At 36.8% G+C, this 25925-nt stretch overlaps 1 protein-coding gene across 1 annotated transcript in view; it reads right to left on the bottom strand.

The window, feature by feature from the left end:
* Nucleotides 1-25925, bottom strand: part of ATF6 (activating transcription factor 6) — a 219664-nt gene that overhangs the window by 37059 nt on the left and 156680 nt on the right. The window contains exon 16 of the mRNA XM_047782874.1: nucleotides 22680-22764. Within this exon, the coding sequence (XP_047638830.1) occupies nucleotides 22680-22764 (85 nt within the window). The remainder of the gene's footprint in view (nucleotides 1-22679; nucleotides 22765-25925) is intronic.

The following is a 25925-nucleotide window of genomic DNA, read 5'->3' on the forward strand; positions in this document are numbered from 1 at the left end:
TCAATAGATGTAGAAAAAGCCTTTGACAAAATCCCACACCCACTTCTGATAAAAACCCTTCAGAAAGTGGGCATAGCAGGAACCTACCTCAACATAATAAAGGCCATATATGACAAACCCACAGCTAACATCATTCTCAATGGTGAAAAGCTGGAAGAATTCCCACTGAGATCAGGTACAAGACAAGGATGTCCACTCTCACCACCACTATTCAACAGAGTTTTGGAAGTCCTAGACATGGCAATCAGAGAAGTAAAGGAAATAAAAGGAATCCAAATGGGAAAGGAAGAAGTAAAATTATCACTATTTGCAGATGACATGATACTATACCTAGAGAATCCTAAAGACTCTACCAGAAAACTGTTAGAGCTCATCCAGGACTTTGGCAAAGTCACAGGATACAAAATTAATACACAGAAATCGACGGCATTTCTATACACTAACAATGAAAGATCAGAAAGAGAAATTAGGGAAGCAATCCCATTTACCATTGCATCCAAAAGAATAAAATACCTAGGAGTAAACTTACCTAAAGAGAAAAAAGACCTGCACTCTGAAAACTGTAACACACTGATGAAAGAAATCAAAGATGACACAAATAGATGGAAAGACATACCATGCTCATGGATTTTAAGAGTCAATATCATCAAAATGACTATACTACCCAAGGCAATCTACAGATTCAATGTAATCCCTATCAAATTACCAAGGACATTTTTCACAGAACTAGAACAAAATATTTTAAAGTTTGTTTGGAAGCACAAAAGAACCAGAACAGCCAAAGACATCCTGAAAAAGAAAAATGGAGCTGGAGGAATCAGGCTCCCAGACCTCAGACTATACTACAAAGCAACAATCATCAAAACCACATGGTACTGGCACAAAGACAGAAATATATATCAGTGGAACAGGATGGAAAGCCCAGAATTAAACCCACGCACCTACAGCCACCTCATCTATGACAAAGGAGGCAAGAATATACAATGGAGAAAGGACAGCTTGTTCAATAAGTGGTGCTGGGAAAACTGGAGAGCCACATGGAAAAGAATGAAATTAGAACACTCCCTAACACCATACACAAAAATAAACTCCAAATAGATTGAAGACCTAGATATAAGACCAGATACTATAAAACTCTTAGAGGAAAACATAGGCCAAATACTCTCTGACATAAATGACAGCAACATCTTCTCAGATCCACCTCTTAGAGTATTGACAATAAAAACAAAAATAAACAAATGGGACCTACTCAAACTTCAAAGTTTCTGCACAGCAAAGGAAATCCTAAACAAATGAAAAGACAACCCACAGAATGGGAGAAAATCTTTGCAAGTGAATCAACGGACAAGGGATTAATCTCCAAAATTTATAAGCACCTTCTGCCACTCCATACCAAAAAAACAAACAACCCCATCGAAAAATGGGCAGAAGATCTAAACAGACAGTTCTCCAAAGATGACATACAGATGGCCAAAAAACACATGAAAAGATGTTCAATATCACTCATTATGAGAGAAATGCAAATCAAAACCACTATGAGGTACCATACTACTTTATACCAGCCAGAATGGCCATCATCAAAGTCTACAAACAATAAGTGCTGGAGAGGGTGTGGAGAAAAAGGAACCCTAGTACACCGTTGGTGAGATTGTAAATTGATGCAACCACTGTGGAAAACAGTGTGGAGATTCCTCAGAAAACTAAACATAGAACTACCATTTGATCTAGCAATCCCACTTCTGGGCATCTATCCAGAGAAAACCACAACTCACAAAGACATATGTACTCCAATGTTCATTCCAGCACTATTTACAATAGCAGAAACATGGAAACAACCTAAATGTCCATCAATAGAGGAGTGGATCAAGAAGATTCATACATACACACAATAGAATATTACTCAGCCATTAAAATGAATGAAATAGTGGCATTTTTAGCAACATGGATGGACCTAGAAATTATCATGCTAAGTGAAGTCAGCCATACAATGAGACACCAACATCAAAAGCTTTCACTGACATGTGGAATCTGAAAAAAGGACAGACTGAACTTCTTTGCAGAACAGATGCTGACTCACAGACACTGAAAAACTTATGGTCTCCGGAGGAAAGAGTTTGGTGGGTGCGGAGGGATGTGCTTGGGTTATGGGATGGAAATCCTGTGAAACTGGATTGTTATGATCATTACACAACTACAGATGTGATAAATTCATTTGAGTGATTAAAAAAAGGAAAAAAAAATTGGCAAATGATCTGATGAGACATTTCACAAAGAAGATACCCAAATGGCCAATAAAAACATGAAAAGATGGTCAACATTATTAGCCACTAATAATGCAAATCAAAACAACAGTTAACACACCACTTCACATCAGCAAGGACAGCTAAGAACAAGACAGGCAACAATCTGTTGTCAAGAATATGGAGAAAACGGAGTGCCTGTACACAAATGGTGGAAACATAAAAAGTGCAGGTTTCGGTGGAAAATAATTTGGTTTTTATTCAATTAATTGATTTTTATCTATTTTAAATGCATAATTTTCTACCATCTCCATCACTAAATCAACTGTATCAAAAAAGGAAAATAGCCAACCAGTGGATATAGAATGTGTCCAAAATCCTCCACTTTACCAAAAAATGTGAAGAATCTTCTATTTCGTAATGAGACAAAACTATTTTTGAAAGAACATAACGTTCTAATTCATTATCATAACTGCAATTTAATCCTCAAATGTTAAATCAGGTATGCTATGGCTTAAAATCTATTTGAGAAATAGATTATTGAAACTATGAAACTAAGGAGGCTCTCATAAACATAGAAGCCGAAAATAATGATGACAAATTCAGTGAGCATTTCCCCTGCTGCAACTTGAATGCCTAAGCTGTACTGTGTGGGAAAATAGTATTGTTTTTTAAAAAAATAGTATTGTTTAAAAAAAACTTTGTGGGAGTTGAAGATTTAATTATTTGAGTTCATGGAAATTTACTGTCATGAAAAAATAAGCTTATGATTTATGAGCCTTCTAAAACACACAATCCATTTAAGCAAAGACATTAACTGCAATTAGCCTATTATGCAGAAGTTATAGAACTTTAAAAATCACCTACCCCAACCTTCTCATGACACAGATGAGGGCATTAAATTGAACTACTTGCTTACACATTTGGTTACGGAGCTGAGAAGGATGAGAACTAAGAGCTTTGACTCTAAGTGTGGGCATTATGCGAAGACTAACCCTTTCCAGAGATGCTAGTTCTTTTTACCAGCAGAGAGATAATGGGCCTCAAGTGAAGTTATATTCTCTAGGACCTTATTAACTTCTGAGAGTCAGTTATCACCTAGCCTTCCATTAAATGAGTTTTATCAAGTGGTATAGGAACAGTTTTGGGTTTTTTTTTTTCTTTTTTTCTTTTAGTAATACGAAGTAATGCCAAACAGCCTATATTTCTCCTTTGGTTGTTGTCTCCTTCTTCTCATCTCCTGTGTTTAACATTCTGATTATCCAAAATGTAGAGGATAGAAGTTTTTGGTCACTTAGCATCTAACAGTCTTTGTATGTTTGGAGACTCTCCTATCTTAAGAGGCAGAGCTTACCTTCCACTATGTAAGTTTAAGTTCCTATGAGATAATAGAAATATATATTGGTCTCTGCCCTTGGTTCCTGGCACAGACCTCCTGAAACTGTTGGAACTTCCTGAGTGATAAGAGCACTGGGAACATCTTTTGTTCTAATATTTTGTCTTTGATTTTGGTTCCTGACACAAGACTCTTGAAACCTTTGTACTGGATGACAGGAGTATCTTCTGTTCTAATGAGGCTATGCTGGGTAGGTTCCTGGATGGCTCCTGGGTTCGGGCTGGTCAACAGAAAGTCCAAGCCACGATGAGAACCTTGGAATTTTCAGCCCTGCTCCACAGTCTTTGGAGAGGGAAAAGGGCTGAAAATGGAATTAACGACTGATCATGCCTGATGTGATGAAGCCTTCATAAAATTCCCAATAGTATGGGGTCTGGAGAGCTTCTAGGTTTGTGAACACATCCATGAACTGAGAGGGCATCCTAATTTCTGTACCCCAATTCCAGGGGTACTGAAGCTTCTGTGCTTGGGAACTTCCTGGACCTTGCCCTACGGATCTCTTGGGTCCCTTTGTTTGGCTGTTCATCTGTATCCTTTAGTATATCCTTTAATAAACTGGTAAAAATAAGTAAGTGTTTCCCTGAGGACCAGATATTTTATTTCTCAGACTTTCTTGCAACTAGGGTGTGGGCATGTGACCTAGGCATTGCCTATAAGATGCACCAGCTCCAGACTACAAAAAATCTGTGGCTATGAAGACTCTTCCAGAGAGGGTGGTAGCCCTGGAAGCGGGAGTATCTAGTTTTAAGAGCACTGGTTCTGGAAGCACAATTAGAAATCAGTGATCTTGTGGTACAAGCTATGGTCTGTGACCAGCTCCGTAGAGTAAGTTGGGGCCTTGTTTTAAGAGACCTCCAAGTCTGATTGTCTGGCTCTCCTAGAAAGTATGCTTGGTTACCCCAAGTTAGTTTCTGTCACTTGAAAAATTATTATTATATGCAGCTACAAGCAAGAAGCAAGAAAGCTATACTATAGTGTGAATTTATCTGGGGCAGGCACTATATGTAGTCTTCATATTAAGCAGTATTTCTCAGCTCATAAGATAAGGTCTAGCATTAAGTAGGTTCCTAATAAATGTGGAATTGAATTAGATGTTTTCAAAGTAGTACTTATTAACTATATGATGAATGAGGCTCCCTGGGATAAAAGGGAAAAGATAGCACCAATAGAATAGTACATTTTTGCTAGAGTGTGTGAGGACAGTACAATTAACCAAACTCAGAATAGGGGCAGGAGAATTTTTATGTTCATGGCCTTGTTCTTCTAGAAAAACTAGGACCTTTCTGTCTTACTCTGAGTACAAGCCAATTTTCCTGGGAAGATACATGGCCACATCTATAGAAACGCAGACAGTAAATTCATTAGTGAGAAGACAGACTTTATTTTTACTATTAAGTGATGTTTTATTTTGAATGTAGAACTGATCTATTGGTCTGGAACAGACTAGGTTAGGGAAATGACTAACATCTACTTACTAGAAAATGTTAAAAAAAGACTTTTGTATGTTTAAATGTCATGGGAAAAGCAAGCAAACTTTGAAATCAATGTCTGCTAAATTTGGATAGGACGAATTTATTTAACAAGTACTTTAATTAGGTAAACTTATGATGCCAAGAAAGCTGGAGTTTACAGTTTCTCAATTTGTTTCTTCATATTTCCAGAAAATTCTTCATTTTCACCATATTTTGATATACTGGTGAAAAACTCTTCCTGGCTTATTGTGGAAATTCCAGGGGACTAGTTTGTGAGCCTGTCTATCTTATTGTGAACATAAATACTCATCTTTTTGTTGGCCATCATGCCCAACTGTGTGTTTACCATTAAATAGTTTAGGTGACTGGAACATAAGCACAGTAGCTGTTACTCTGAAATTATGGTAGCATAAGCTGGTATTTAGTTCTACTATTTTCACTTAGTTGCAAACTGTATTTAGGGAAAAGCTGTCATTACCAGTAGGAGCTAGTGCTTGGGCTAAAGGAAACTGCAATGGACTATTCAGAAAGTTTAGTTATGGTTCTCTTAATTTTGCAGCCATTTCAGTTGCAAAACAGGGATAAAATTATACCATGAGGACTTTGTAAGGATCAAATGCAATTATATGTGTTAAAGAAACCAGAAATATGCTTAACATTCAAGGTGGGTACTCAAAAAAGGTGGGGAGGGGGCTAAACTTGAATTTGCAATTTAAACCATTTAGTAGCACAGGGCAAATCTATGTTAAAAAGCATTTTGTTTGGGACAAAATTCCAAAATATTTTAAGATGTGACATTTAAGCTGAATAAATCTTTTCAATGCTTAATTTATTTTCACTCTCTTTATTCTAACAGGGTAGCTCATACTTACATACTATTTTTACTCATTATTTATACCGTAATTCTTACTTTACCTAACTCTGGATATTATCACTTTAATATGGGAAAATTTAAGTAAACATCTTACTTTAATTAGAGTGGTGCCTGCTTCAAAAAACTGTAAGGTATGGGACACTCCTAATTATTTTTCTGGGTTGACTAATACTAATTATAATTTAGCTCAAAATCACACAGTAATCAGTGACAAATGAGTTGGCCTTTAAAAAAAAAAAGACAAAAACATCTGAGACATTTATGTCTCACCCTTCCCAGGACAAATACTTAGTCATTTTGCTGCAAATATACAAATGGCTTATGTTTTCAAAGAATGTCCTTGGTGGTATAAATAAATTACCTTTTACAGTTAACTCAAGTGCTGTGTCTGGGGAATCTAAAGATCTGGACTCTGGTCACAGCTCCATTAGCAGCTGGGCTGAATCAGCCATGTGCTTTTCCCAATATGTTTTCTTATCTGTATCATGAAGCTGTTGTGCTACCCTGTCCCTAAGTGTTCTTCCAGTTCTGAGATTTTTTCTGTGATCTACGTATGTCCTGCTTTCCAGTAAGACTATTCATTCTCTGAAGGCATAAATCACATCTTAAGAGGTCTTCTGAAATTTGTATATTACTTAGTGTGGTGCTATGCAATTATCTGTAAATCTGAACTGCAATTATATGACACTATAAAACATATATGGAACCAGATTACTATATCTTATAGTATAAAACTAAGCAATTACTGCAAAAGTAACCATTATTTAACATTTACAATGGGTTCCTACCCTACATTTCAATCAAGCAAATGCTTCCTTTACCTGCTCTGGGTAGTAGGAAGCTGGGAGGCATGACTAAATAGCATAGTTTCTACGTGAAGTGTTTTGTCCTCTTATCTCCACAAACCATCGAAATATTCCTGACTTCTAAACTTACTCTTTACATACTGTCATAAGCCAGTGTGGTAAGCAGGCTCCATACGTACCACTTCCTGGTATTACGCCTTGTGTAGTCCCTGCTGCAGTGAACCAGGATGAGTCTATGTAAGCAGTAGCACACAGGGGAACTGATGGGATATCAGTTCCACGACTAGGTTTAGAAGACTGGCTTCTCTCTTGGAAGCTCTCTGACTCACTCTCTTTCTTACTCATTGATCAGTTTACTTTGAGAGAGGCCCCAAGGAGAGGCCCTCATGGTGAGAAGCTAAAGCCTCCTACCAACAGTGAGTGAGTTTGGAAGCAAATCCTTCAGCCCTAATCAAATCTTCAGCTCCACTAAAAGCTTGACTGCAACCTCAGGAGAGACCTGGAGCCAGAATCACTCTACTAAGCTGGTTCCAGATTCCTGACATCAGAAATTGTGTGAGATAATCAATGGTTGTCTTTTCAAACTGCTAGGTTTGCAGGTTATAGATAACTAATTATCTATCTATGTATCTACCTCTAGTAATTTTGTTACATGAAGTGTATCCCTCATTTCTTCATTCCTTGCCTAGATGATTGTAACTCTTTAACTGTTGTCCCTGTAAAAGAATCAGCCTCTAATTTATCCTTCATACTGCTGTCAGAGAAATATTTGAAATGTGAGTCTATTTGTGCATCTCCATTGCTTAAAATTTTTTAGTAGCTCCCTTTTACTCATAGGATATTCAAAACTCTGTACCATGTCACACAAGGCCTTCAAAAACTGGCTTCTGCTTTCCTCTCTAGATTCTTCTACACCTCAGTGCCTGTGCACTTTAATCCTACTTCAGTGTCCCAAGTGGGCTGAGTGTTCTTCCTTTTCTGATATCCATGTTATACTGCCTAGAGTATCTCATCCATTTGGCCAATCCCATTTTTCCTCCAAGATTCAATTCAAGCTTCACCCTGTGTCTGTGTTTATGTGTGTATTTTTTTTTTGTCTTTTAAATTTATTTTTTACTTTTATTTAATTTATTTATTTTTCATGGCCACACCCGAGGCATATGGAAATTCCCAGGCTAGGGGTAGAATCAGAGCTGTAGCTGCGGCCTGCTCCACAGCCACAGCAACTCAGGATCCGAGCCATGTCTGCAACCTACACCACAGGTCATGGCAACGCCAGATCCTTAACCCACTGAGCAAAGCCAGGGATTGAACCTGCATTCTCATGGATACTAGTTGGGTTTGTTACCGCTGAGCCACAACGGGAACTCCCATATGTGTATTTAATTAATTGTTTTTCTTGGCTATTCTACACAAGTGCCTGGCTTGTACAGATGCTTATCTATATTTAATTCAACAAAAACATTTTTGAGCACCTACTATATGTTAGGCACTTTTTGTTTTTTTTTTGGCCGCACCCGTGTCACATGAAAGTTCCCAGGATTGAACCCGTGCTACAGCAGTGACAATGCCAGATCCTTAACGTGCTGAGCCACAATAGAACTTCTAGGCACTTATTTTTAAGGCATTAGGAACAACAGAAAATATTAAACAAATAGGGTTTTTAACCTTAAGGAACCTACAGTTTAGCAGGGAAGTTAGACAATAAGCAACTAATTACTAATGTTGTGAATGTTACAAAAATAAGGGAGTTTAGAGTATTCTGGGCAGATAAGGTGGGGAGGGACCCCCAACTTATTCTATGGGCTCAGAAAAGCCTTTCCTGAATGCTGGTTGAGTAAGGGATTTAAGAAAAAACTATCAAAAATATGTTAAATCAGGATAAAAATACAGTCCTAAACTTTAGTCCAAAAGTCAAAATCACCAAGCAAATTAGAGATATGACTTGGTAGTAATATATGTGAAAAAAAGAGTTATAAACTATATTTGAAGAAAGCACAATATATGATGTAATTGGGAAAAAAACCCTTGGTTTCACCAACAGAAGTACACAATACAGATCTCCCTCAACTTACAATGGGGTTATATTCTGATAAACCCATTGTAAATTGAAGATATCCTTAGTCGAAAATGCATTTAATGCTTCTAGAAACTTTAGGCTAGAATATGGATAATTTGTGTATTATTCTATGTTCTAGAATAATTACTGACAGAGTTGTTAGAACTTACAGTTTTTTGGTGGTCCTTCCTTTTGGCTTTGTGTAAGTATTCAAGCAGAAGAACCACATATTCTGCTTGAAAACTTACATATCACCTTGTTTAGACAGAATTTCATTTTAGTGAATATGGTGAAAGTAAACTGTAAGTTACATCAAACTGATATTTTGATTAAAAAAAGAAAGTGCATTTAATACACGTAATCAACTAAACATCATAGTTCAGCCTAACCTACCTTAAATGAGCTCACAACACTTACATTAGCTTATAATTGGGCAAAATCATCTAACACAAAGCCTATTTTACAATAAAGTGTTGAACATCTCATGTTCAGCTCATATTCAGTAAATATTGTGCCAAAAGTGGACACATAATAGCAGTATGGGTCTAGAATGGTTGTACATGTATCATTTTACCCTTGTGATAACAAGGCTGACTGGGAGCTACTGCTGCCCAGCAACATAAGAGTATTATAATGAATATCACTGACCTGGGGGAAAAAACATCAAAATTCAAAGTCTGAAGTATGGTTTCTATTGAATGCACATCACATTTGCACCACCTCGAAGTAAAAAAATTGTTAAGTCACACATTTGTAAGTTGGGGACCATCTGTATAGAATTTGGACACACTTCATTATGCGTAGCATTCATGGCCTTCTTTAAGAGAGGTGGAAAAAGCAGAGACCACTCAGAAGCAAATGATCAAATTGAGGCAACCTGAACCCAGGTCCAAGAAAAATAGCTTCTGAAAATTAGAAGGCCTTGGTATGTGAAGACTCAGAGGGTACACAGTGTATAAATAGTTAAAGGTCTGCCATGTAGAAGAAATAGTTTCTATATAATCCTTTCTAATAACTCCACTCCTAGCAACAAACCATCTTATAGTTTATTTGTCTCATTAGGCATGCATTTGTTTCTGCAAAGAGTGTAATAAACCTGTAGTAAAATATCTCTATGGACACTTGGTTGAGTCAAAGGCAACTCTTTTTTTTTTTTTTTTTTTTTAGGGCTGCACCCACAGCATATGAAGGTTCCCAGGCTAGGGGTCCAATTGGAACTGTAGCCACCAGCCTACGCCACAGCCACAGCAATGCGGGATCCGAGCCATGTGACCTACACCACAGCTCACAGCAACACCGGATCCTCAACCCACTGAATGAGGCCAGGGATCGAACTTGTGTCCTCATGGATGCTAGTCAGGTTCGCTAACTGCTGAGCCACAACAGGAACTCCTAAAGGCAACTCTTGCCTGATATACTCAAGATCCTCAAAGCAAATGTTCTCTCTAATTAACAATCTGTATCCGTATTTTCAATTGCAACATGCTGGATTCAGAAAAAAGAAATATATATTTCTTAAGGCTTTTATGTGTAAAAAGCCTAAGGGGGGGGGTATTTCCCAGTGTGAACAGAAATTACAATGTCTTTGACATGTATATCCCTGAGATGATGCTGGCCTATCACCCCGTCTTCAGCTTATGTCTTAAATATCAAAGAATTTACCACACAAATGCTGAAAGAACTATGTAACACTCCACAGAAAGTTATAATCCCTAGTGTTTCCAATTGCTATCACCACAAAAGAGAATACACAGAGGAGGTGAACCTGTGCTTGTTAAGCAGTTCTTCTGAAAAACAGAAACTGGAGATTATGTGAAATGGCTCAATCTTCTGACACACTACAAGGTTCTTGATTCTTCCAGGAGAAAGATAAATCTATTCTGAGGAGATTAATGTGTGTAAAATAAAGAAATATTTCAGATTTGGACAGTTAGTAGGAGGTTCAAACAAATTTTGCTGGATTAAATAGATGCTGATCTGTAGCTTTTATTTGTTGAAAGCTAAACCATCTGTTTGAGTAGAAACAGATTTTTGCCACAAGGGAGAAAAAGTGAAAGTGATCTCACTGAAGCTAACCGGACTCTGAAGGTCATTTAGGAACAGTGGGCTTGGCAGTTGGCTCCTCTGGGTCAAGGAAGGCCTGATATCCTAGAAGACGCAGTGCAAACTGGTCTAATTTAAACTTCTGGAGTCTTGTGAAAGTTCACGTAGATTAAATTGTTGACTGGTAAATCAAAAAAAGACAAACTACTCAAGAAAAAAAATTTCCTGTGTAACTGCCAATAAATCATCAAAGCAATAATCATTCTCCATAAAGTGGTAAGTGTCCCAAGTACACAAAGACAGATATATACCATTAATCTTTTTTCTTCTATTTAAAAAATTTATTTCTTTTCAAATTTACTTTGTAGAAGAGGGCTCAGAAGAGGATATGCTTAAAGTGTGGATAACAGTTTGGAAGAAGTTAAAAACAGATACCTTGATGACTTCAAGAAACAAAAAGGGAAAGAAAGATACCAGAAGAAATGAGGGGGTGCAAGAAACAGCTGCAGGACAGCTATTTCAAAATCAGGGAATCAGCTTTTACTTCTCCCTCCCTCAGCCAAGCACTATGGATTTTTCCTTTGGAATTTCTTTGAACATTTTTCCTTTCTTTCCATTCCAGGCCTTTAATGACCTCACCCAAGATTGCTGCAATGTCTCCTAGCTCATCTTCTCTGATGCTTCAACTTACCCTACCCTTCCTCCTAGCTCAGCTTCCCTCTTAATTATTTTCTATTTACAGACCTCAGCCAGGTTAAAGTCTTTTTTTCAATAGATCTTTTACAGTGTTTTTTAAATCGATAGCTTAAATTTACTTCCTTAACTCATTAATGACCTAAATCATACAGCTGCATCCCTTGCAATAAACACTTATTTCTTATCTCTCAGCATGAATCCTCTCTTTACTGTCTCCTCCTGGACCTCTTGCTCAATCCCAATGTAGCATATGATGGAGCAAGCAGCTGCTGCTAGTTTGTCCACAATATCTGTTATATCCATAGTAAGAGAAGTCCACATTTTTTTTCAGATCACAATGTGCCTAGTTGAAATATTATATTTCTGAGCCTCCCTTGAAGCTAGGCATAAGCATGTGACACAGTTTACATCCAATGAGACACAAACAAAAGTCTGCTGGAAATTTCTGGAAAATGTGCTTTCCTGACAGACACCATGCCTTCCCCCCGTTTTCCATCTGAACTACAGATATGATGGCTTGAGCTGCAACAGCCACTTTGAGATCATCTGGGAAAGGCCAAAAGAACTGCATTAACCTTAGTCCTAGCATCCTTAAATTACTGAATCAACACCAGCAACTGGTTCATTGCTGTGGACTTCTCAGCACATAAGAAAAAATAAATCCAATTAAACCCGTTATTTAAGCCAACTTAAATAACTTAATTAGGTTTTCTGTTTACTTGTAGCTGAATCAATTATATATTAATAAATATCTTATACTCTCTTCATCCTTATATTCTAAGTTTCCTTTACAGTCTAGTTCAAGTTTTATCTCCTAAGGTACCAAATGATGTTAGTCACCAAGATTTTATCATCTACCATATTCTTCTAATTTTTGATCCTATATCATAGGCATTGGAATTTATAACTACCTAGTACCTAAATTAATCACTCTTTAAAAAATCAATCAGGAGTTCCTGTTGTGGCTCAGCAGAAACGCATCCGACTAGGAACCATAAGGTTGTGGGTTCGATCTCTGGCCTCGCTCAGTGGATTACAGATCCGGCATTTGCCGTGAGCTGTGGTTAGGTGGCAGATGCAGCTCGGATCTGATGTTGCTGTGGCTGTGGTGTAGGCCGGCAGCTGTAGCTCTGACTGGACCCCTAGCCTGGGAACCTCCGTATGCCATGGGTGTGGCCCTAAAAAGCAAGAAAAAAAAAAAAATCAGCATATTGTTTACGGTTTAGAACTGATCTAAATCATCACTGTTGGTCTATATCCACTTGGTAACTTAGCATCAATGGAGACTGTGAGCTAAAAAGGAACCTATGGAACTAAGCCAAACTCTACTCAAATTCTAAAGGGAATTTGAGTTACTCTGCCTCCCTTAGGTGATTGTCTTCTCACTAGAAAACTGCCAATTCAATTCAGAGGCTTAAAACGTGAAGTTAGAGCTTTACGAAAGTATTGGTTATCACAGTATAGTAAATATTAACACATCATTTTACCTGCCAGTTATTACTATATACATAATTGATATATCTCCGTACATATTTTGGGAGAAAAAAATTTTCTCAGGTGAACAGTGTGATTTTTCTCTTTTTCTCGATAGAAATTCTCAGTACAGGAATTTTACTACTGGTTTTAGTAGAGAGTCAAAAGAGAACTATTTAATCATGAATTTTTAAAAAATCAAAACATGTCTTTAAGAGAAGACTCCATTCACTCAACTAGACATGATTATATAACACTGAAATAGAATAAATTGTAATGGAAATGCAAAATTGTAATTACATTTTAAAAACAGATAGAATACAAGCCTTTAAGGATAAATGAAAATATATAAGAAAAGGCACAATTTTCAGGCACCACTCTCTTAGGCAACCAATCTATTTTACAAGAGCAAATCTAAAATAGGAGTTTCCAAATGTATTCTTTGGGATAACACTTCTATGAAAGTGATCATCAAAAGCAACTGTATCAACATTCTCATTATTAAAACCAACCCATTTATTTGGTTGGTTTGCTTCCTGCCCTTCTGTTACACCCTTTCCAATAAAAAAGATTTTTCATTGCTAGTAATTTCTTCTAGATTTTCTTTAGATGGAAATTATTTTGAGATTAATTTTAATTATAGTTTAGCCTTATTTGTTCACCTACTCAGACTCGTAATAATAATAGGGTTGAATTAGAGTTATAGTTTTATTTTTATTACTCACCTATCACACCAATGGTATACAGAGAGGAGGAGAGAAAACCCAAATCAACAAAATTGACGGTAAAACTGTGAAACATCTGCTAATGGCTGTGTTCATTCCCTGACGAAAGGGGTCTAAAACATAGCTACCATTTAAAAACTCTATGCTCTATTTTGTTGCATTATTCGTCAAGAGTGAGAGAAAGGAAACAAGCAGTTTTACCACGACATAAGTGGAAATCATTTAAAAGCAGGCAATGTACAGAGAGATTTATAGTACAAAGAGACCTTCCAGAAACCTTTTTAAAAAAAATAGCAATAGCTTTTACTTCATTACCAACTGCTCTGCCATCCATCTGCAATCGCTTTTAAAAGCTTTTTTAAAGCATACCTAGAATTTCATTTTGCTTCAATAATCTTCGTTGTGAAGACTTCCTGAGACAAAGACTTTCTCACAGCGTCACTAACTTGTTTTCAACTCTCTTATAAGACAAAGGAACTTAAATAACAAAGAAAACTCAAAATGAAGACCAATAAATTACAAAAATTAAATATGGCATGGAGAATACAGAATGATGATGTGACTAGTATTTTCTAAATGGCATTAATTTCATACCAATATCCTACTCTCTTTCAGCTGTTTCTTATACAGACTCTTTTCCAAAGCTCAAAACCACAAAGTAGAATCTTTATACACTATAGTTTAAGGCCAGGTGTTGACCTGGGAATCTAATTTACTTTGCTAAAATTGGAAAATCAAATTCCTCTTCCCAAATATCCCTATCTAGAATACTATAAAATCAGTTGTTCAATAAAATTTGACTTTATGTCCTCTATTATCCTCTCCAAAATTCTACAGGCTCCACTTAAGTCAGAGAGAGGGTTCTAACCCACAACTCATTTTTTCTTTCCAAGTTACACATAACCTTTGAATTTAGAAATGGCAGAAAATATATTTTATTCAACTTTCTTAAGTCTTCATATTGTTCAAGGTGAAAAACTTTGATATTAGAGGTGTCCTCACAATGACTCCGCTCTTTCAATAAACAGGTGCCTAAACTTTATTATGCCCACATACTTTATACTTTTCAGATTATAAATGATATAATTATAGCACAGCTTGTCAAATTTATTGCCTGATAAGTCAAAGGAATCTCTGAATCTTGGAGAGTTCTACAGTTCAATTTTTTGCATGAGTTCTCCTCTTGTAGAACAGTTGTTGAAAAGGAGATTCATAATTTCAGTCCACTCTTTTTTTTTTTATCAGTCCACTCTTTACTGTGAATTCCAAAGTTAAATTAAAATGTGGTAGAAACATAACCTAGTACATATTTTTAATTATTTTATACTTGAAAAGATTAGACTAAACTGTGCTCAACTTTTTTTAATCATGAAAAGAGTAAAATAGTAAAGTTTTTCAAGTGACCACAAAGTAATGACCAAATAACATTTACCTTACTTATTCTGTCGTTCAACAAACATGTGCAGATGAAATCCAAAACATTATATTACACTGAATTATACTGCTGTCAATGAATGTGCTTAGCCTTTATACCACAGGGACAAAGTGGTACGAAAATCTATCAAATTTTTGAGTCCAAATATTTTTAATATTTGCACATTTGTCTTTAATGCTGAAATATTTAATTAACAATATAATAATTAATCAAAATATTTTATACAATGTAGTCAGAACTTGGCTCTTAGTTATGTTGTAGTTGTATAAATGGTACAAATGACTTCCTTGAGTTTTAACGTCTTCATCTATAAAAAGAATATTTAGCTGGCAGCTGAGCATTACATAAATTAACAGAGATAAACATCTTGCAACATTGCCTACACCAGACACTGCTCAAGGTTCTGGGGATATGGTCATAAGTACAAACATAACAAACAAGATTCCTGTCCTCACAGAGGAGGAGAAGCAGGTTAAGCTGACTGAGAAGGAGAGACAGGAGGAAAATGAGACATTACATCTGTCAAAACTCATTATACACATACAACTGGTGATATTTATTGCATGTCCATTATACCTCAATAAGTCTAATTTCTAAAAAATGTATATGGGGAGGAAGACAAGATGGCAGAGCAGAAAGACTTGAGTTCACCTCCTCACATGAAAATACCAAAATCACAACTGAACTGCTGAACAACCATTGACAAAAAAGACTGGAACCTACCAAAAAAGATATCCTATTCCCAGAGACAAAGAAGAGTCCAGAATAAGATGGCAGGAGGGGGCACTTTCATGATATAATCAAATTCCCTACCCACAGGAGGGTGACCCATAAACAAGAAAATAATTATATTGCAGAGGTTCTCCCGCAGGTGTGAGAATTCTGGGCCCATGTCAGGCTCCCCACCTGGGTGTCTGGCATTGGGAGAAGGAACCCTCAGAGCATTTGGTCTTGAAGGCCAATGGGGCTTGAGTGCAGGAGCACCACAGGACTTGGGAAAACAGAGACTCCACTCTTGGAGGGCACACACAAAGTCTCATGTGTACTGGAAGCCAGGGCAAAGCAGTGACTCCATAGAAGCCTGGGCCAGACCTGTGGATCTTGGAGATAAACATCTTGCAATGTTTTATCTCTTGGGGAGGCAGGGGTTGGCTATGGATTACTGTGGGGGCAAGGACATTGGTGGCAGAGCAGCAAGGAATAATCACCCATGTGAGCTCTCTCCCTGAACCTGTTTTTTTGGTCCCACCCAACTGTCTGCAGGCTCCAGTGCTGGGATACCTCAGGCCAAACAACCAAAGGTGGGAATACAGCTGTACCTATTAGCAGACAGGGTGCCTAAAGTCATTCTGATCTCATAGCTACCTCTAAACATGAACCTTGACATGGCCCTTCCCACCAGAAGAACAAATCCTAGCTTCACCCACCAGGCAAGCAGGCACCAGTCCCTCCTACCAGGAAGCCTGCTCAAGTTCCTGGGCCAACCTCAACCCTTAGGGGGAGACACCAGAAGCAAATGGAACTATGATCCTGCAGCCTGCCTAATGGTGACTGCAACCACAGATAGTTAGACAAAATGTGATGGAAGAGAAATATATTCCAGACAAAGGAACAAGATATAACCCCAGAAGAACAACTAAGTGAAGCAGACATAGATAATTTACCTGAAAAAGAATTCAGAGTAATGATAGTAAAGATGATTCAAGATCTCAGAAAAAAAAGAATGTAGGCACATACTGAGAAGACAAAAGAAATGTTTAACAAAGAACTAGAAGATGTAATGAAAAAAACAGAATTGAACAAAACAATAACTGAATTTAAAAAATATACTAGAAGGAATTAATAGCAGAATGAGACAGAAGAACAAATAAGTGAAGTGGAAGAGAGATAGGTAGAAATCACTGCTGCTGCTGAACAGAATAAAGAAAAAAGAATGAAAAGAAATGAGAGCATAAGAGACCTCTGGGATAACATTAAATGCACCAATATTCACATTATAGGGGCCCAGAAGGAGAAGAGAGAGAAGGAGCCGGAGAAAATATCTGAAGAGAAAATAGCTGAAAACTTTCTTAAAATGGGAAAAGATACACAAAAGTCTAGGAAATATGGAGGGATAAACCCAATGAGAGACATGATGAGACACATATTTATCAAATTGACAAAAATTAAAGACAAAGGGAAAAGGGACAAATAACATAAAAGGAAGCCCCATAAGATTATCAGCTAATTTTTCAGCAGAAACTCTGCAGTCCAGAAGGGAGTGGCATGATGTATTTAAAGTGATGAAAGGGAAAAACCTACAACGAAGAATACTACACCCGACAGGCTCTTGTTCAGATTAGAGGAAGAAATCAAAAGCTCTGGAGTTCCTGTCATGGCTCAGTGGTTAACAAATCTGACTAGCATCCAGGAGGACACATGTTCAACCCCTGACCTTGCTCAGTGGGTTAAGGATCCAGCGTTGCCATGAGCTACGGTATAGATTGTAGATCCTGCATTGCTGTGGCTGTGGCATAGGCCAGCAGGTACAGCTCCGATTAGACCCCTAGCCTGGGAACCTCCATATGCCGTGGGTGTACCCCCACCCCCAAAAAAAGCCTTACAGACAAGATAAAGCTAAGAGAACTCAGCACCATCAAACCAGATTTACAACAAATGCTAAAGGAACTTCACTAGACAGAAAAGAAAAGGACACAGCTAAAAACAAGAAAATTATGAATGGGAAAGCTCAATGGTAAAGGAGAACATTACAGTAAAGGTGGGAAATCATCTAAAAAATGTATATGTCATGAAAAACAATTCTTGGAGTTCCCGTCATGACGCAGTGGTTAACGAATACGACTAGGAACCATGAGGTTGCGGGTTCGGTCCCTGCCCTTGCTCAGTGGGTTAATGATCTGGCGTTGCCGTGAGCTGTGGTGTAGGTTGCAGACGCGGCTCAGATCCCACGTTGCTGTGGCTCTGGCGTAGGCCAGTGGCTACAGCTCCGATTCGACCCCTAGCCTGGGAACCTCCATATGCCGTGGGAGGGGCCCAAAGAAATAGCAAAAAGACAAAAAAAAAAAAGAAAGAAAGAAAAAAGAAAAACAATTCTTAAAAGGGCAGAAGAGCTGTTGTAGATAAAAGGAGACTAAGGAGGTGTGACAAGTAAATGCAATGTATGACCTTCGATTGGATTCTGAATCCCTCTCCCCAAAAGCTATAAAGAATATTTTAGGGGCAAATATAAAAAATTGAACATATGAATATATACTGAATATATTAAACTGTATTGAATCACTGTTAAACTTTGGTGTGGTCATTTTATTGTGCTTATGTAGGAGAACATCCCTTGCTTAGGAGATGCACAATCGAGTATTTAGAGGTGAAGTGTCAAAATATCTACAATTAATGCTTCAATGGTTGTTTTTTTCTGAAAATACATGTGAGTGTAAATAGATAATCAGATAAAGATGAAGCAAATGTGGAAAAGTGTTAACTGGTAGAATCTAGGTAAAGAGTCTCCATATACTCATTGCCTTTCAACTTTTCTGTAGATTTGAAATTTTTAAAAATAAAAGTTAAAAGGACTGAAAAAAAAAAAAAAAGAGGGAACAGTCAACCATGTCAAATACTGAGAGGTATTGACATAGTTGAGTGGTCAGATAAGATGAAACATTGAGACATGATATTGTCTCCATGACTGGAAAGATACTAGTCATTGGTGACCTCTTACAAAGGCATTTCAATTGTATCAAAAGCTAGATGAGAGTGAGCAGAGGACAGAGTGGGAGATAAGCAAATGGAGGCAACAAGTACAGGTAACCCTCTCAAGAGTTTTGCTATGAAAAGGAGCAGAGAAATAGAACATCGAGTTAAGAGAGTCTCCCTATACCTGAAGTAATATTAAGATATTTTGTATGTTGATGGGGATGATCCAGTAGAGAAGAAACTGATCATTCAGGATAGAAAGGATAAAAATGAAGGCGCAAAACCTTTGAAACTATAAGAGGGGCTAGAATGCAGGCTCCAAAAGGAAGAAGTCCCTTAGATAATAATAATAATGATCACAATGACAATAGTGACAAAGGTAGTTAACATAGTGAGTAACCTGAAAACAGCCAGGCACTATTCAAAGCAATTTTTTTGGGGGGGGGTGCACCCAAGGCATGTGAAAGTTTCAGGGCTAGGGATCATATCCAGGCCACAGCAGTGACCACACCAGATCCTTAACCATTAAGCCACCAGGGAACTCCCTAAAGCATTTTTGCTCATTTAACTCTCACACAAATCTAAAAGGAAGGTATTCCTAATATCTCCTTTTACAGGAAGCTGAGGTACACAAAAAAGTTAATTAACTTGCTCAACTATACATATCCAATAAGTAGCAAAGCTGGGATTTAGAACTCAGTGGAAGAGACTTTTCTCCTAGTGCCATTAGAAGGAAGGCATTTGTGGGTGTAGATGCAGCTGGGCTGCTGGTAGTGGAATGATGAGGTAGCTCTTATATGATTACATCTATTTTCTAAATGTAGTGTTTGATGAATTCGTCAGCTGAGAGGTGGGGAGAGTGGATGTTGGAGATTTGAAAAGAAAAGGTAAGAAATTCCTGTTTCAAAGAGAAGGCAAGTGAATGTACCAGCTATGACAGGCTGTATTGAATGCTCCTTTGGAATTAACGGTCATAAATTTAAAGTGAATCTACTTGATCTGCATGGATGATATTTTGTAATAATTTTCAGCTGCTTAAGAGCAGACATATATAGAATAACTGGATTTAACTAGAGTGAGATTTTTACAGACAAGTGAGACTTAAGGAGAAAAAGGAGACAGGGAGGGTAGATTGCAAGAGAGTAGTGATTGTATGGGACATGTAATGTAGGCTGGGTAAAGAGGAATGTAGCCATTATGAATGGAATGGACACAGAAAAGCGGTAGGGTCAGAAGACTGGAGATTTGTGAGGTCAGAGAGTAGTTGGAATATGTGTATTACAGCAGGAGAGCAAGTAACAGAGTGGGATGCTTAAAGAGATTTCAAAGGCAGTGCCACTACGATGATGATGAGGTCTAGAGTATGATTGTGTGGATGGGAGGCTGAGGTAGTGCAGAATAAAAGATCAAAAGAAGCCACTGTGCAGGACAGGTCCTCTATGTAGATGTTGAAATTTGCATGGCAAAGAGTTGACAAAAGCAGTGGGGAGTCATCAGTGAAGGTGGGGTAGTAGATAGCAACAAAGAAGGGTAAGAGGAATGTTACATACTTGAAAGATGTTAGGGAGACTGAAGAAGAAAGGAGAGATCATTTGCAAGTTGTAGTGGGGAGCAATGGTACTACCCACCCCATTTGCAGGCTCAGAGGTGTATGAGGTGGAGAAGAAAAATCAAACTCTAATTTGCGAAGCAGCCTCCATAGAGCAAGAAGGTGAAAGGACTTTTCAGAAAAGAGACTGAGGATGCAGCACAGTACTAGATGCCTGATAATATACTCAATCACTATTTCTTTTTTCTTTTTACAGCTGCACCTGCAGGCCTACACCACAGCCACGGCAACATGGGATCTAGCCACATCTGCAGCCTACACTACAGCTTATGGCAGATCCTTAACCCATTGAGCAAGGCCAGGGATTGAACCTGAATCCTCACTGACACGTAATCCCGCTGAGCCACAACAGAATCTCCTCAGTCACTATTTCTCAAATTTGAATCTCAACTTTTCTAATTGTCTACTATATCCTAAAAAGGTACACAAAACATAACTTATTTACAAAGAAATCCAAACCAGATTAGAAAGAAAATGATTCTCTAGTTATTGTATTTTTTCAAATCCATGAAAAGGCTCATTTTCAAAAATTAGCCCCCTGGCCAAGATAATCAAAGTCAAACAGCATCTTCTTGTTCTTAGATTAACACAAACAGATAGCTCACTGTTACGCAAAAGAATGCCTGGTTTTATTTTATAAGAACCTGAGATCAAAACAACAAAATCAAGTGAAGTCGGCCTTGTTGAAGCTTAGACAAGAGCTTTTCTGAGCATAAACTGACCAAAAGTTAAATCTATTATGGTTCAAGCAGAGAAATCTAGGTACCTATAGAATAAGAATAAATATTTCCTAAGTATATTCTTTGGAGTATATTACACTTTGGAATATACTGTTCCACTTGAAGTTGTAATATGATGGGTTCATGAAATCTTCAGAAGTATGCCTTTATTGAAGGAAAAACATTCTATATTCTTTGAAAGATTAAGAAAATATGATAATTCTTTTATGCTTTAACAAAAAATGTCTTATTTTATGTATATAAAGCTGCCTCCTAAGAAGTTCTGACAAGCTGTCTGTACATAGCTAATCGAAATTCTATAGTCCTCTGTGGTCTCAAAATGTACAACAGGTATCTAATACTTTTCCTCTAAGACTAAATTTTATTGGACTCTATCTAGAATCCTAGAGTTTTGTTTTATAATTGTATTTCGTGGCTTAATCATGATCATCAATCAGAATGTGGACTGGTTAAAATGTAGATAATAAGCTCAAAGGGCTTTTCAGTTTTGTCTTAGTCATTAAACTACGAGGTTCTCATTACCAGACAGAAAATTTACCAGTGGTTCTATTACACCACATAAGTGGACTTGAGGAGGGACAGCCAATCCTCTTAGTTTCATTAGAACCTAGTATGATGTGTCAGAGAAAGCAATTAGTCAACAATATACACTATGCTCCTTCATGCAGCTGGCATTGGGAGTGAGCTATTGCTCTTTTCCATGAAGAATCCAGCTGGAAGTCATCTCTTTATTAAACTTCTTTAGTACTCTGCTTATTCCTTATGGGACTTTATTTTTGGAGTACAGTGACTGCTGTGCTCGTTTTATTTCTCTTCCTAAACTATTAAGCAAGTACACTATGCCTTAACATCTTTGGCTTCTCTTGGAATGTTATAGTATTATTTGTATTTGTATTTAATACCCATCACTAGTGCTAGAACAAAATGCAATAGTAATACTATCAATATCAAATTCATCAGTATTATAGGTTAAAAATAAATAGGCTTCTGAGGATTGGTCTAGGAATCATATCACCATTTATATAATATAGGAAACTGCTTTGAGTTCCAAAAACCTAACCTACAAATTCTTAGAACACAGCAGATACTTCTTAAATAGCATGTATAATCAGAAAGGACCCAGACAACAAGTATACAGATGAGTAAAGATGTTGACTTTCCCAATTTTGTAAATAAAAGAGAATGAATTTTTCTTTTAAAAATGCAATAATTTAAAAAATAACTTTAAACCTTTTAATTTAAAAAAAAGTATAGAAATTTAAAAATAACATTTTGTGAAAACAGTAGGAAATTGTTTCAAAATTAATGCATGGATATATTACCAGACCAAATGAATACTTTAAGTGTTTTTTAGTTAATCCAGATAATCTAGGTTAAACAAAGCAATCCCATGTCATTCATAAATCAAAAGTTCAACTTACCATTTATGTTTATTGCTGGCAATACAATTGACATCTTTGGTCTTGTGGTCTTGTTATGGGTGGTAGCTGGTAATAGCAGGTGATCCTAAGATTAACAAAGAACAATTTGTTACACATAACAATTGGCTCAGTCCTATAACAAGCCAAATTCAGAGTTTCGAAGATGCCAACATTTCATTGCGATGAGAAAAAAAATGACAGTTATTTGAACCTGACTGCAGGGTAATTTACTACAAATCATTTTATGATTCATTCATTCATAATGCAATAAACATTATGATTTACTGAGTGACTATCATTACCAATACTATGTAGTATTCTTGGAATACTCCTAGGTTCTGATAGCTCATATGTTGCAGTATACTATAAAGAGTACTGGTCAAGCATTCAGAACAGAGGGATTTTAATTCTAGTTCAGCCATGGAATAGCTGTAAGATCTGGATCTACTTTCACTCCTGAAAAACAAGGTGGCTAGACTAGATAATGTCCCAAGATACTGACATTATCTATCCAACAGAGTCATTTCAAAACTTCTTTTTAAAAGAAGAGGAATATTCCCCCACCAAAAAAAATTCTGATCCAAAATTATCAATATATAAAAGAATCTTGCCTGCTTAGCCTCTTCTCCCTTTGAAGCAGCCACAGTGCTAGACTTCTTTTTGGTAAGCAATAGGTATATACTACTAAAGAAGATGTATAATTCTTGCCTTTAAAAAGTACACAGCTTCATGGAAGAGTTATATATATAAATGCATCCCTAGCACAATTACATAGTTCTAAATGTAATACTGTCAACTTCTGATCATCTTTAAGTGACTCAGGGCATCTGAGGTTTCTGGTTTCCAACCACACAAAAACTGAAGTAAGAATGAGCCAAGAGGAGTTTGGCTTCAAAAAGGGGGAAGTACGAGTGTTTTGGAAAAGGTATGTACATCTGTAGGCATTCCAAAGCTGACTGTAAATAACTTATGAGTTTGATGTTAATTATTATTTTCAATAACTCCACTTTTTCCTAGCAAAAACATGGGAATTGTCATAGCAAAAAAGAAAAAAATGTGCACTAGTGTTTCCATTTAAGGGAACGTGGTTAAAATGGAAAGAAAGCCAACCCTCAGTCTAACTCCTCTTGCTTTCTTTTCTTGTTCCTTTGTTCATTTGTTTCATCATTCAATAAACTTTCTATATAGGACACATCAAGTAGAATTTGACATAGCTGAGAGTGATGAAAATTCAATGCAACTTAGTTCAAAATCAATATTACTATGAAATGTAATTAACAGCAGAGCTAAGAAAAAACCTAGACTGCGAAAAACAAACTGAAATTAATGTACGTGAACAGAACTGTACAGAAAACATTTCTAGTATCTGCTTGCTCTTTGTCTAATTCAAGGCAATATCTCCATGAGAACAAGTTTTTTTTAAAAAGAGGGGGAAGATGAGTGATTGTTCTGTTAGAATTCCAGCATTGCAGCATAGGAGGGTTTTTTTTTTTTTTTTTTTAAGTGCATTGTTAGACACAAAGATCACACGTCTCTGAAGTAAGATAACATATGGTGGCCAAGACAAAACAAAATTTGCCGATCTTCATGCCATGAAAATTATAAATAGCTGAACTCCTATAATTAAAATATTGTTTCAAGATCACCAAAATTGAATGAGAAAACAAACCAACAAACTTACAAGCCCCCAATTAAGGCTACTGTAAAAATAAACACACTTAGATTCCATTGGTCATGGGTTAAGGCCAGGCTCAGAATTAAATCTGAGTTTCCTGCTAAGATCTAGATGTTACATTAAACATTTAAAACATGAATTTTCTTAACATAATGCCTCCTACTTTCTCTCTTCATTAAATTTCTAACAAAGTAGTTACTTTTACAACAGAAAACCAAAAAACATTATTAATTTTGAAAAAGAAAGGCCACATTTTGAATGCATAAAAACTATTACAGTTACCCTGCCTTACATCTAATTATTAAAAGTTCTCAAACTGGGGGGGAAACCTATAATTTAAAGTGCTTGTTTACCAAAATTCCTATAAGTCAGAATTACAGGGAATCAAAGCTGGTATACTACAAACTCTAATTGTGTTTATTTTATATTACAAAAATAATTTATACATACACACACCTGGGACAGTGTAGTTGCTTCACTTAGCATTTACTTTGACTTCCTCAAATGTTTCTTGCCACAATAATGAATTTTCAATCACTTTTTCTCTCCAACTGTGTTCATCCCACTCTTTTTTATGGCATTTTACTAATTCTATTAGTGACATCTCCAGAAACAAAGGAGTCAATCAACAAATATTCATTGACTTCTTACCATTAAGAAAAAATTTACTAAGTATAGTGACCTGCCGTGTATTCAGCATTGTGCTACAGAAGATATTTTCTTTTAAAGAACATAAATTCAGGCTTTTATTGTGTTAGGGAAAGAATGCCAATTGTGGCAGAAACAGTCATTTGTGGCCCAGTGTCTGCTTTCCCTTCTATAACAGAGTAGAAATAGAATCTTCCATATTTAGTTGGACACAAAGCCACTGAGAATAAACAATATTCCCTTGCAACCAAATGAAGCCATACATTCAAATTTTGGTCGGTGGTCTGTCAAGAGAAATGGTGCATGCAACTTTGTCAAGGGGGTGATGGTGGAAGGCAACCTCCCTCCTTCCCTTTTCTCTTCCCTGCTAGCTAGAATGCAGATAATGTGACTGTGAGATCTGGAGGAGCCATCCTGGACTGTGAGATGGAAACTGCAATCTGAGGATTATGGAGCAACAAGATAGAAGGAGCTGGGAACAGTGATGATCAAGGAGTTACTGTAAGGCCTCTAGAACTTACATATGGGAGAGAGACAAACTTCTAATTTGTCTCAGCCACCATTATTTTGGATTATCTGTCACTGAGTGCTAAACCTAGTAGTTATAAATTTGTGAAATACTATTAATGGTGTTTATTCAAGAGAAATCTCAGTAAGGGTTAAAGTAATCAGAGTTAGCTTTACTCTTTTTAACATCATAAAAGAACCCATATTTGTTATCTAGCCTCCGTGATGTATTTCCTTCCAAACCCCCTTTCTTATTTATTAAAGAACTTGTATAGGAAATTCAACCCTGGAATAGTACCAGTACAATTAGATGAATGAACAAAACTCTTTTCAATTAATATAATCTAATTGCAACAAAGGTGAAGCTACTTAAAAATAAAAAGCAGAAAAAAGATGTTGCCATAGAGACATATATG

The sequence above is a fragment of the Phacochoerus africanus genome, chromosome 6 (assembly GCF_016906955.1).
Source record: "Phacochoerus africanus isolate WHEZ1 chromosome 6, ROS_Pafr_v1, whole genome shotgun sequence".
NCBI lineage: Eukaryota > Metazoa > Chordata > Mammalia > Artiodactyla > Suidae > Phacochoerus > Phacochoerus africanus.